The sequence below is a fragment of the Jaculus jaculus genome, chromosome 17, assembly GCF_020740685.1.
Source record: "Jaculus jaculus isolate mJacJac1 chromosome 17, mJacJac1.mat.Y.cur, whole genome shotgun sequence".
Classification (NCBI taxonomy): domain Eukaryota; kingdom Metazoa; phylum Chordata; class Mammalia; order Rodentia; family Dipodidae; genus Jaculus; species Jaculus jaculus.
The window spans coordinates 24809632-24823436 of NC_059118.1; the positions used below are offsets into that span (position 1 = coordinate 24809632).

At 41.1% G+C, this 13805-nt stretch overlaps 1 protein-coding gene across 2 annotated transcripts in view; it reads right to left on the reverse strand.

Moving 5' to 3' along the window:
• The window catches only part of Ryk (receptor like tyrosine kinase), a 95504-nt gene that overhangs the window by 41395 nt on the left and 40304 nt on the right, over positions 1-13805 (reverse strand). For both annotated transcript variants that reach the window (XM_004664337.3, XM_012950089.2), the window contains exons 3-5: positions 11504-11603; positions 7985-8119; positions 5738-5791 (exon numbers count right to left, since the gene is read on the reverse strand). In XM_004664337.3, coding sequence (XP_004664394.2) covers positions 5738-5791; positions 7985-8119; positions 11504-11561 — 247 coding nt within the window. In that variant the 5' untranslated portion in view covers positions 11562-11603. The remainder of the gene's footprint in view (positions 1-5737; positions 5792-7984; positions 8120-11503; positions 11604-13805) is intronic.

Here is a 13805-nt window from a genome sequence, read left to right on the forward strand (position 1 = left end):
CCAGATGCCCAAGGTGACACACATGTCTGGAGTTTGTTTGCAGTATGGAGGCCCTGGTGCACCCATTCTCTATCTGCCCCTTTCTCTCTTTCTCTTTCTCTCAAATAAATAAATAAAAATTGTTTTAAAATTTCTGGCTAATGGGCTGGAGGGATGGCTTAGGAGTTAAGGCACAGGCCTGCAAAGCCAAAGGACACAGGTTTGATTCCCCAGGACCCATGTAAGCCATATGCACAAGGTGGCGCATACATCTGGAGTTTGTTTGCAATGGCTGAAGGCCCTGTTGTGCCCATTCTCTCTATCTGCCTCTTTCTCTCCCTCAAATAAATAATGTTTTGTTTTTTGTTTTTTTTTTCTGGCTAGTAAGTACCACAGTAATTCACAAATGGCATACATAAAATATTCACAACCTGATCACAGAATTTCTGAAGTTAATAAATGTTCCATAGTATATTTAGAGAAATGATGAGAAATTGAATGTACTCTCCAATACAGTAATTACTCACCGCCTTGGCTATGTGAACTATAACTACAGTAACTAAAGAAATAAAGATTCAATTGTATTTCATGTTAATTGATTTAACATTTAAAATATATGTATTTACTTTTTGAAAGAGAGAAAGAAGCAGAGAGAGAGAGAGAGAGATAGAAAATGGGCACGCCAGGCCTCCAGCTACTGTAAACGAACTCCAAATGCATGCACCATCTTGTGCATCTGGCTTATATGGGTCCTGGGGAATTGAACCTAGGTCCTTTGGCTTTGCAGGCAAGTGCCTTAACCACTAAGCCATCTCCCCAGCCCTAATTTAACATTTAAAAGGCAAATATGATTAACTATTATCCTCTTGGACAGCAGTTCATTTAAAAGCAAAATAAATTATTTTTTGTGTGTTTTTTAAAGGTTCTATTGATTAAAAAATTTATATTCAGCTTTATATTATTTTCAAATGAGAAACAGAAAAATTAGCTATAGGAAAAATAAGCCAATGACACAGGGAGGGGCTGGGTGAGGTGGCACATGCTCAGGGACCAAGACTGGAGAATCCCAAGGGAGGTAAAGGGCCAAAAGTCACACAGAGAGACAAAGATACATGCATATGTCCTGAGCAAGCACGGTGAAGACCCAGAGACAAGCAGAACTGGTATGACTGGACAGTTTTCATGATGAGTATTCACCCTATTAGCTACACTGAACTAAAAACATGAAGAATTGAGTTTATCCTAAATGAGACGTGAGAACACTGCAAACTGCCAAGCAAAAGAATGACATGTAGTCATATACAAAACTGATGACTGTATGCTGGGTGAAGAAAGATGCAGGAGGGTTCAACAGCAAAAGAATGGAATGAGGTAAAAGGTTACTAGGACAGTCCAAGAAAGAGAAGGATTGGCTAGGCTTGGAGTGTCAAAAAAGAAGTGAGTAGATTTGGAGGCAGGGTTGTCAGACCTACATATAGACCAGATTAAGATAGAAAAAGAACCAAAGCTTTGGCTTAAGGAATTATTTGGATGGTCCTTTTATAAAGATTAAAAAAAAAAAAAAAGCAGGTTAGGATTCATTGAAACTCAGGAGTTTTGTTTAACTGAAGTTAAATGAAGTCACTAAAACACATCCCTGTGAAGATGTCAAATCAACAGACACATGAGTATAAAGTTCTAAGGATAAGTCAGGATAAAAGACAAAAGTTACAACTTCTACAAACAGGCAAGAAGGAAACAAGATTGTTTTCAGAACTAAAGCTTCAAGCTACACATGGTGGTACATGCCTGTAACCCAGCACTCCAAGGGCTGAGACAGGACAACTATGGGTTTGGGGTCAGCCTGGGCTACATGGTAAGACTCTCTCAAAAATCCAATCAACAAACAACAGAAAAATTAAACCCTGAACTGACAAAAAATCAGAATGGATTAATGGAACAGACCAGATGGCTTCTAGGACAGAATATATAGCCTAAAGAAGGCAAGGCTCAGGAGAAATTCTGCATGCCTCGGGAGGGTTGTTAGACGTGGGAAGGGAAGCTAAGTCCTTGGGATATGTGTTGGCAGTACTACCCAAGCAGCTGCACTATTTCAACGCCCACAGTATGACGCTTCACTTACCATAGCACCCAATTGTCCCTGGGTCTCAGATGCCACTTTCCTTAGAAGGCTGCCCCTCACTGCCTCAGAAGAGGTTGCAAACCCTTTCTCCTTGGGGTTCCCAAAGGCCCCTGTGCTACCTTGACCATACAGCCTGACAGACTATGCTGTTCTCACTGCATACTGCCTTGCCCATCTCCCTGGAATACTGCAAGCCCTTCAGGACAGATCAATTAGTTCACTAATCAATCCTCTGCCTCAGTCAAATCACCTAGTAATACATCAGAGGCTAAATGAAAGCTGGAAAGGTACACAAAAGTAGGAAGAGCCAGGCATGGTGGCACACACCTTTAATCTCAGCACTTGAGACCAACCTGAGATTACATAATGAAATCCAGGTCAGCCTGGGCTAGAATGAGACCCTACCTCGAAAAACCAAAAAAAAAAAAGAAAAGAAAAAGAAAGCAGGAAGAGCAAGGAAGAGAAAGAGGCCAAGAGTACACACACAATACTTCCCTTAGTGAGAAATACTACTTGCACAAAAGAAATACATAAAAATCATCAGAATTTTAAAGGTAAACTTTGGAAACAGTGACATTTCAAATGGTTTTTCTTCCTTCTTAGAGACCTAGTCAAAGGAAATATTCTAGCATCTCTTACATTATTTTATCTTTAAAAAAAAGTCCAGGCAGGCGTGGTGGTGCATGCCTTTAATCCCAGCACTTGGGAGGCAGAGGTAGGAGGATTGCCGTGAGTTCAAGGTCACCTTGAGACTCCATAGTGAATTCAGGTCAGTCTGGACTAGACTGAGACCCTAACTGGAAAAAAAAACAAAGTCCATTGGGCTGGAGGGAGGGCAGAGGGCTTAGCAGTTAGGCATTTGCCTGTAAAGCCAACGGACCCTGGTTTGATTCCCCAGGACCCACATTAGCCAGATGCACAAGGGGGCACATGTATCTGGAGTTCGTTTGCAGTGGCTGGAGGCCCTGGCGTGCCCATTCTCTCTCACTCTCTCTCCCCCCTTTCTCTGTCAAATAAATTTTTAAAAAATTAAAAAATACAATAAAATGTCCAGTTTGAGACATTCATATTTGTGTGCTCTGAGATGATAAAAAAATAAGAACATGAAGAGGTGGGGAGATGCTCAGCACTTAAAGCACTGGCTTGAGTCTGCTGGCCTAGGCTCAATTGTTAGACAAGAAAAAGAGTGGCGCTTGGCTGGAGAGATGGCTCTGCAGTTAAGGCACTTGCCTGCAAAGCCAAAGAACCCAGGTTTGATTCCCCAGGACCCACATAAAGCCAGCTGCACAAGGTGGTCCATGTGTCTGGAGTTCGTCTGCAGGGGCGAGAGGCCCTGGTATGCTCATATTCTCATTCATATTCTCTCTCTCTCTTAAAAAAAAAAAAAAGGGAAAGTGGTGCATGTGTCTGGCATTCATATACAGTGGCAAGAGACCCTGGAGCACAAATTCTTGCACATCCAACAAAGCAACAAACATACATACATACATAAATAAATAATAGGGATTTTCTGTGGTTTTTCAAGGCAGGATTTCACTGTAGCCCAGATTGACCTGGAATTCACCACATAGTCTCAACATGGCCTCAAATTCACAGTGATCCTCCTACCTCTGCCTCCCAAGTGCTGAGATTAAAGACCAGTGCCATCACACCTGGCTATAAACATTTTTTTAAGACGCACATAGGATGATCACGCAACTCATCTTACCAAAAGAGGCAGCCTTCAATCTATTCAAGTTCAAACCCTATCTACTAGTTACCGGAAAGAGTTAAAAACACTAAAAGGATGTAGAATGTGAAAAGTATATGGGACAAAAAGGACACAATTTGATCAACTGAGGGAACGTTTCTAATTAACATTTTATACACACACACACACACACACACACACACACACACACACACACACACACTGTGTATAAGGCTTTGTTTAGATCCTAATTCAGTGAGAAGGAACAACCTGAACATGGCCTAGCTATTAGAAGATACAAAGAAATCACTATTAATTTTACTACATGTGATAAATCAAAATTAATGTGTTGGGTAAACAGGGTTTTTTTTTAAAAACCTTTTTTAAAAAGCCTACACTTAAAAATACTTATGTGTAAAATGATGCAATGTCTGGTATGCATTTGAAAATATGTTAACACAGAGGCTGGAGGGATGACTTAGCAGTTAAGGGAACTTGCTTACAAAGCCTACTGGCTCAGACTGACAGTGGTTAGAGACCCTGGCATGCATGCACACACAGACACACACACAGACACACACACACACACACACACACGTAAATAAAAATTACTTTTAACATATATTCTAACTCATCTCTAGCCAACCAAAAATGGAGGAAATAATCAATAGAAGAATATTGGCAAATGCTGATTATTACTGAAACTTGGAGGTGGGTATACAAATGTTCATCAGAATTCCTGCATACTTGAAATTTTCCCCTAAAAATTATAAGTCTACTGTGTGTGAGCACACATACCTGTTCCCATATGTGAGTACAGGCACATGTACCGCGACTAGTGTGCGGGTCAGAGGACACTTCGGGCGCTCCCCTGGCCTTCCACCTTGTTTGAGGTAGGGTATGGTGCTGCTCATGGCTTTGTTTGCCAGCTTAGCCGGTCCACAAGCTTCCAAGTGATCCTCCTGTCTCTGTCTCCTGTGGCCCTGGTGTGGCAGGATTACAGACGCAGACACTACAGCATCTGGCTGTCCGTGCACAGCCAGCACTTTGTCCACTGAGCCATCTTCCCAGGCCCAAGCGTACTTCCATAAAGGCATCCTGGTACTCTTTGGAAATACTTCTATTAATGCCCTCTAAGACAGACTAAGACCCAATGATATCCATATGAAAAAAGGGGTGGGGGGGGGAACAACTTGCTAATAGTGTCTGAACACAACCAATACCAAACTGTTCAGCACAGCTTTTGCTCTGTAGGTTTAAATAACATAAACTTGGGCTGTGGATGTGGATGTGGCTTAGTTGGTAGAATGCTTGCCTAGCATATAGATGTCTTTGGGTTCAATTCCTAGCATACATAACCAGGACCTGGTAGTACACGCCTATAATCATGGTAATCCAGAGGTAGAGGCAGGAGGGTCAGAGCCTCTTCCAAAGTCACCATCAACTATGTAGGGAATTCAAGTTACCCTGGGTTACAGACCCTGTCTTAAAATAAGAAATAAAAAATGATAGCTGGATGATAGCTTAGTGGTTAAGGTGCTTTCCTACAAAGCCTAAGGACCCAGGTTCAATTACCCAGGACCCATGTAAGCCAAATGCACAAGATGGTGCATGAGTGTAGCCCAGTCTGACCTGGCACTCTCTGTAGTCCCAGGTTGGCCTCAAACTCATGGCAATCCTCCTACCACTGCCTCCTGAGTGCTGGGATTAAAGGTGTGTGCCACCACACTTAGTACTGAATTTTAATTTTTAAAATATTCAGTATCCTAGCAGCTTCATTTGATCTACATGTCAATCTGCAAATGTCAGCAAAGTATTACTAAGTAATGCTAAGGTATTTATTATCACTGGAAACCACAGGCTTCAAAGCATCATGCAATCACGTCCACATGTGCACAAGCATTTTGTCATGTTATGATATAGAAAAATGATGCAGGAATACTTACAAATAGTTCTGCTAGTGTTTTTGTCCAATGCTGAAGTTTTTACTTCTTCAAGTTCTGAATTAAAAGGAAGCAAAACGTATTTTAGAAATTCCAGTAAGATCTTTAAGTCTTAACATTTTCTGAATTTCTGGTCAGATATTAGTTTTGTGTTCTATCAGAAAATTACTAGAACTAAGTAACAAGGTGCCTGTTGCAAGATAGTGAAAACTACTTACTATGCCATTCTGATAATCATCAGCACAATCATCGGTCAAGAAAACCTACTCCAGTGTCACTTACAGATGCACAAAGTGGCACATGTGTCTACAGTTTGTTTGCAGTGGGAAGAGGACCTGGCACATCCATGCTTGCTCACTTCCTCCCTTACTGGCTCCCTGCTCACTAATGCCATGAGTTCAAGGTCACCCTTGCATAGGAAATTCTAGGTCAGCCTGGGCTAGAGTGAGACTGTACCTCAAAAAACCAAAAAAGAGACAGAGAGAGAGAGAAAGAGAGAGAATGTGTGTGTGTGAGAGAGAGAGAGAGAGAGGGCTGGAGAAATGGCTTAGTGATTAAGGTGCTTGCCTGAGAAGCCTAAGGACCCATGTTTGACTCTCCAGATCCCCAAATAAGCCAGACGCACAAGGTGACACATGTACACAAGATGGCACACACGTCTGAGTTCTGTTAGAGTGGCTGGAGGCCCTGGCACACCATTATTCTCTATCATTAAAAAAAATTTTTTTTTTTTTAAAGAGAGTAACAGGATGCACCAAGGTTCTTTCATTCCCCACCTCTCTGGGGATCTATACCTTGCTGACTGGCTCTGCAAGCCTTGGTAGTCTCTCAAGGGCCATCTTCTCACCTCAATTATACAACGATTAGATTGGACTAAAGTGTCTTTTCTGTTCCCTTTGTCTTTAAACTTAGATGAAAGCAGGTACACTACTCAATACCCTACAAGTGAAAATATACCAACACTCTAAAGTTAAGGATTCTAACCTTCTATTGTGAGCACTCTACAGCTTTTTTAGTAGCATGTGTCTGAGCATGCATCTCTGTAACTGTCTTGCTGGTCTCAGGAGTTTTCCTAACACTCAGCACTGATTTCATCTAGGATATTTGTGAATAGGTAGCTTCACAGAGGCCAGGAGCACAGGTTTGCATGCTAGCTACATCATTCCATCTGACCTTACAAAGTTATCAGGTTCTCTGGACCTCAGTTTCCTCTCCCAGCAGCGGAGGTAATAAGAACATGTTGCCTAGGGTTGTCTAAGGATTGAATAGGGTTATGGTATGTAAAGCATGAAAGTAATCACTGAGCCTAGGATTTATTTTGGTTTGTTTCTTAAACTGTAACCAGTTCTACCTAAGTCACCTTGTAAATTCTGAAAACTTAACCTCTGTGCAACTTAAACTAAGTGGATTAAACTAGATAGCTTCTAAGTTTTGATCTCAGACTTAGTGTGCTGGAACTCGTTCATCTCTACTGAGATTTCCTGAGTAACAGTAATATAATTCAAAGCAAAAAACAAAATATTTATTAATTATCCACCTGTGCAATTCTATTTTTAGCCTAGATTTATCTTTTTAAAAAATCCTGAGGGCTGGAGAGATGGCTTAGCAGTTTGCCTGCAAAGCCAAAGGACCTAGGTTGGATTCCCCAGGACCCACGTAAGCCAGATGCACAAGATGGAGCAAGCGTCTGGAGCATGTTTGCAGTGGCTGAAGGACCTGGTGCACCCATTTTCTCTCTCTCTCACATAAACAAACAAATAAATGAGTAAATATTTTTAAAAATCTTCTGTAGCAAGTATTATAGACATTTTATAGATAAAATAACTGAGCCTAAGTAATTTATCCCAGTATCCTGTAAAGAACAGAGCTTTCATTCCAACCCAGGTCTAGTTGGCCCCAAAGCATTGCTCTTACATAAAAGCAACTTCATAAAGCAAATAAAGCCAGCTTCACTTGCTCTGTAGCTCCCTGTCAGATTTTCACTCGTTTCTTTACCTCTTCAGATACCTGAAATACTGATGGTTCACATTCTTTGCAGAAAACTACCTAGCAATTCTGACAAAACTGAGAAAGCAGGGATTGAATGGGACCTGAATGAGGAACCTGGCCCAGAATTTCATCTAGTCATGTTTTCTTTTCTTATTTGCAACTATAGTCAAGACTTGATCATAATTAAATCTGTACAAGGGCAACAAACTATTATTGATCTTAAAGGTACATAAAAATATTGTATGATAAAAAAATTCTTACTTTTGTAGCACATTTTCCTTCGTTTAAAATTTAAGACTGTAAAATTTTTTGATGAATTTACTGTCAAGTTGAGCTGCATTAATATCATAACTTCAGAATCTACTTTGCCAGTACAGGAAAGCTCGACCCGAAACACTGTTTAAAAGCAATAAAAGAAAATATTTCAATTTTCAAAAAATAGGTATTAATATTCCAAAATAGCACTGTTTAACATTTTGATTTCTGCTCTAATAAAACAAAAATGTATCCTTAAACAATGAATATAAGCTTTCAGAGAATACATTTTCAGATAACCACAATTTTAGACCTTATATTTCATAAACTATATATAGACAAGTGTTAGAGAAGGCAACAAGGCATAAAAGAAAGGATGATCGTTTGTAACTTTTGATACATCACCCGTCTTGTAAATCTTGCTATTCTAATACATTAAAGCTACAGAATCACAAGGCAAATCCTACTGACCTCACCAGTTGGTTCAGCAATATTACCCACCAAAGTAACATGATAAGCTGAGAATGGTAGTTCATGCTTACAACCCTAGCACTTAAGAGGTTGAGGCAAGAGAATCAGGAATATGAGGCTATCCTCAGCTACATAGCAAGTTCAAATCCAGCCTGGGAAACATGAGATCTTGGGGGGGTGGGGGAGGGAGAAGGGAAAGGGAGAGAAAAAAGAGAGTGAGTGAAACAGAGAAAGATACTCAATACCAAAATGCAATTAGGTACTGCTCTTACGTGTTCTAACTGACACATTAAAAAATGTAAAAGTGGGCTGGAGAGAGATGGCTTAGCAGTTAAGATGCTTGCATGCAAAACCAAAGGACCCAAGTTCAATTCCTCAGGACCCATGTAAGCCAGATGTACAAGGTGGCACATGTGTCTGGAGTTTGCAATGGCAGGGGGGCCTGGTGTGCCCATTCACGTGCGTGCGTGCGTGTTCTCTCTCTCTCTCCCCCCTCCCTCCTTCTCTCTCTCTCTCTCTCTCTCTTAAATAAATAAAATGTAAATGGGTGTGGTGGCACACACCTTTAATCCCAGCACTTGGGAGGCAGAGGTAGGAGGACCTCTGAGTTCAAGGCCACCCTGAGACTACAGAGTTAATTCCAGGTCAACCTGGGCTAGAGTGAGACCCTGCCTCGAAAGAAAAATAAAAGCTGGGTGTGGTGGCACACGCCTTTAATCCCAGAATTTGGGAGGCAAAGGTAGGTAGATTGCTATGAGTTTGAGGTCACCCTAAGACTACATAGAGAATTCTAGGTCAGCCTGGCTAGAGAGTGAGACCCTAACTTGAAAACCAAAAAAACAAAAATAAATAAAAAATGTAAAGGTTAGAAAAGCAGTCCTAACAGCATTGTATATATTGCTATCTGTAGGGTTAATGTGGGGTATTCAGAAAGAAATATGCCACCGGTCCTAGGACAGGGGCATCCTTTCTAGGTCACACTTGGCTACAAAAGGTACAGAGCATGAGAAAATCAGAACCAGTGGAACTGGAGGATAGTGAAGTTTCTGCTGGAGCTGGAAGGCAGATCAGTAGATTAAATACAGCTTAAAATAAAAATAAACAACAAATCCTTATTTGTATTGGGAGCAGATAGGTATACAGCATGCTTGGAAATACTCTTTGGAGAATGTACATGTGTATTTAATAATCACATTTAAAAGCTGGCTCATTTAAAAAAGAATGCTCAGGCTGGAGGGATGGCTTAGCGATTAAGGCATGCCTGCAAAGCAAAGGACTCAGGTTCAATTCCCCAGGAACCACGTAAGCCAGATACACCAAAGGGTGCATGTGTCTGGAGTTCGTTTGCAATGGCTGGAGGCCCTGGCACGCCCATTCTCTTCCCCCTCTCCCCCTTCTGCTTTCTCTGTAAAATAAATAAATAAAATATTTTTTAAAAAGAATGTTCATTAGTTCTAATAAGATAAAGACATTAGCAATGGGGGGAAAAAACATTGTAACAAACTTGCAAATAAAACTTACAAATTCTCAGCTACTAATAAAAACTGCACCACCTTCCAAAATACAAACTCACTTTGAAAGATATGCACTTCTAATAATTTTGGCAACGGAACAGTAGACTTTAGCATATATATTCTTAACATTTCTTCCCCCACAGATTTAGAATACATTCTTTTCCATTAGTATGAGTTGAATAAGACATTTGAGCATTTTCTGAATTTTTTTACTGAACTATAAAAATCAACTAGTTTTCTAGCATTGTCTTAAAGCTAGATTAACATGTGTCACTAACAACAATGAATAAAACTGCCAGAAAAGTTTCACCACACAGCTGCAGCAGATGCTTTCATTTGTTAAGAAACTTCTATTTTTTGGGCTTGAGAGATGGCTTAGCAGCTAAGGTGCTTTGCCTACAACGCCAAAAAACCCAAGTTTGATTCTCCAGGACCCTCATAAGCCAGATGCACAAGGTGACACACGTGTCTGGAGTTTGTTTGCAGTGGTTGGAGGCCCTGGAGCATCATTTTCTTTCTTTCTCTCTCTCTCTCTCAAGTAAATAAATATATTTTTTAAAATATCTAGGCTGGTGTAAATACAACACTGACTCTGCTTATTCAGAAATGTTCTAGTAGCTGCCCACAACAGCTACCATGCTGAACAGCAAGGAACTACCAGATACTTTATCAGTTCATTAGCAGTCAAATACCAAGTTGCTATGGAAGAACAGAAGTCTAGTGGAGGGGGAGAAAGCAGGAAAAAGACTATGTAGATTTTCATCTTACAGAATGAACAGGAATTCACAAGCAGAGAAAAGGCAAAGATGGTTCCAGATAGAAGCCAGCATATGCAGAGGCCTGAACTGCTGAATGCTGGGGCATGTACAGTGGAGCAGGCAGGGGCCCAGATGACTGAGGAGAATTGATGGACCTGCTGTCTTGTGATGCAGTGACCAGTCAGACCACACTGTGGAATATGGGATTACACCAAGAGGACAGTGCCAGCAATGCAGAAATGGAAATAAAGAATAGCAGAGAACAGACAGTTTTCAAGTGATGGAAAAGAGAGAATGATTCAAGAGCACAGTGCTAAAATTCATAAAAAGGAGTCTTCGCCGGGCATGGTGGCACACGCCTTGAATCCAGCACTCCGGAGGCAGAGGTTGGAGAATCTCCAAGAGTTCGAGGCCACCCTGAGACTACATAGTGAATTCCAGGTCAACCTGAGCTAAAGCATGACCCTACCTCAAAAAAAAAAAACACAAGTACTCTTCAGATGGGGCAAGGTGGCACATGGCTATAATTCCACCACTTTACAGGAGGCTGAGGTTGGTGAACAGCCAGGAAGTGGAAGCCAGCCTGGGCTAAAGAATGAGTTCCAGGTCAGCCTGGGATAGTAATACCTATGCTCTAACAAACAAAGTATTTTTCAAAGCACTTATACATCTTATACCTATCAGGGTAAGACACACGGCACATCAGTAAACTGTCCTTTTAGGGAGGTCAGCGGCACATCTGAAGCAGTATGCTAAGCCTATCTTTAAGGACTTAGACTCACCTGATAAAGTGCGTGGAACTTCCCCCTGAACAGAAATGTTAACCTGGGGCATGTCCATAGCCACAAAATTGTCTACTTGAAATCCAAGCTTATATTCAACCTGGAAGATGGAGAGAAATAAAATAAACTGGAGCTATGATAACAAAAAGGTCAATAGCAGCCTACATGGATTCATTAACTAGTCAATACAATGGGCTATCATATGTACAAACAACCCAGCTCTGAAAAATAAAATACAAACTGTCAGAAATAGTCTTAGGAATTATCAACTGGATAAAAATTCAACCAGTAAGTCAACCTCTATTTGGTGTCCAGAACAGAACCACCATTCTCCCTAAAATCTGCCATCTAAGACAATAGTCCTCCTGAAGATATTATAGCTATCAAAATAGAAGTCCTGTGGAATCAGACATGAAGAACCAAGGAATTGAGAAATGTAATTTATACATCGTAACAATTTTGTAACCCCTTTTCCACTTGATAAATGCCTTGTTATAAGGGACTTTAGGTGACTAACAAATCAACAACCCTAACACACAACTTTTCGTGGAGTATCGAAATCATACTCTCTAGTCTGCTCTTACCACAGTTCTAACCGGGCTACTAAGTTTCCCCCAGAGGTTTATGTGTTAAAGGGTTGGTTGACAGAGTGGTGCTTTTGTGAGATAGTGGAACTTGTAGAAGGTGGAGCCTAGTGAGAGGTTTGTAGGCCATTGGGAGCATGTACTATTTTATTTGAGGTCATGAGGTGAGTGGCTTTTGATCCACACAAACTTCCACTATAGTATTCTGGTTTGCCAAAGGCCCAAAGCAACTGGGTAAGCAGGTCATGAGCTCAGGCCTCCACAAGTGTGAGCCACACAAACCTTTATTCTTGGGCTGGAGAGATGGCTCAGCAGTTAAGGCGCTTGCTTGCAAGGCTTAAGGCACATCCATTCTCTCTAATATCTGTGTCTCTCTATCAAATACATTTTTTTCAAAAATGTTTATTCTTTATAGTCTTGGCTCTCAGAATCTACAAGCGACCAAATGGAATGCTGCTGGAGGGCCACCATCAACTGTCAACACTGATCTGCCCAGTGAGGTGTAACTGTGCCAGCTGTTGCTACCAGAGTTCATGGGAGAAGCAGCTCAAACTGGCATCTTTGAGCTCTTCAATGAAGCCTTATAATAAGTTCTTATCATTCTACCCTGGCCACAGAATTTTCCTATGCATTCTTCCTTCTCCCATTCTAGGGTCACAAGTGACCATAGTAGACAGCTAGAAATGGCAGAACCATGAGATTAGTAGGGTAAAAAGAGTTGGAAGAAAAGGGTGCAAGAAACCATTTTTAAACTTCCAGAGACATCTGCAAGCCCATATTTGCTGAAGCAATATTGACAAGAGCCATTTCTTGGTGATGCATTAAATCTTGTTGTTTGTGACAACATGGATGAAACTGGACAGGATTAAGTGAAATAAGCCAGATACAGAACGGCAAGTACCACATGATGTGACCCGTATGTGGAATCTAAACAAGTTGATCTCATAAAAGCTGTGAGTAGAAAAAGATTACAAGGACTGGAGAAATGGCCCAGTGATTAAGATGCTTGCCTGCAAAGCCTAAGGACCCAGGTTCAATTCCCCAGTACCCAAGTAAACCAGATGCACAGGGTGACACGAGTCTGGGGTTCCTTTGTGGTGGCTGGAGGGCCTGGTGTGCCCATTCTCACTATGTATCTGCGCCTCTCTCTCTCTCTCTCAAATAAATAAATAAAAACTAAATTAAAAGAAAAAGATTAAAAGGCTGGGTTGAGTGGTAGTAGGGAAATGAGACTTAACTAGTGAACTAGTGGGTACTAGGTTATAATCAGAGAAAAGAAACAAGTTCTATGGTGGTATTGCACAGTAAGATGACTACATACTACAACAATGTTATAAATATCAAAAAGCTAGAAGAGGGGCTGGAGAGATTGCTCAATGGTTAAGGCACTTGCCTGCAAAGCCTAATGACCTTGGTTCAATTCCCCAATACCCATGTAAGTTCATCTGCAGTCACCAGAGGCCCTTGGGGTGCCCATAATAATTCATAATCACTCTCTCTGCTTGGCAATAAATTAAAAAAAAAAAACTTTGGGTGTGTCAGGGGTGATACACGTCTTTAATCCCAGCACTTGGGAGGCAGAGGTAGGAAGATCATGCGTTCAAGACCACCCTGAAACTACACAGTGGACTGCAGGTCAGCCTGGGCCAGAGCAAGACCCTACCCCTTGCATGCCCATTCTCTCAAATAAGTAAACATATTTTTTTAAAGCTAGAAGA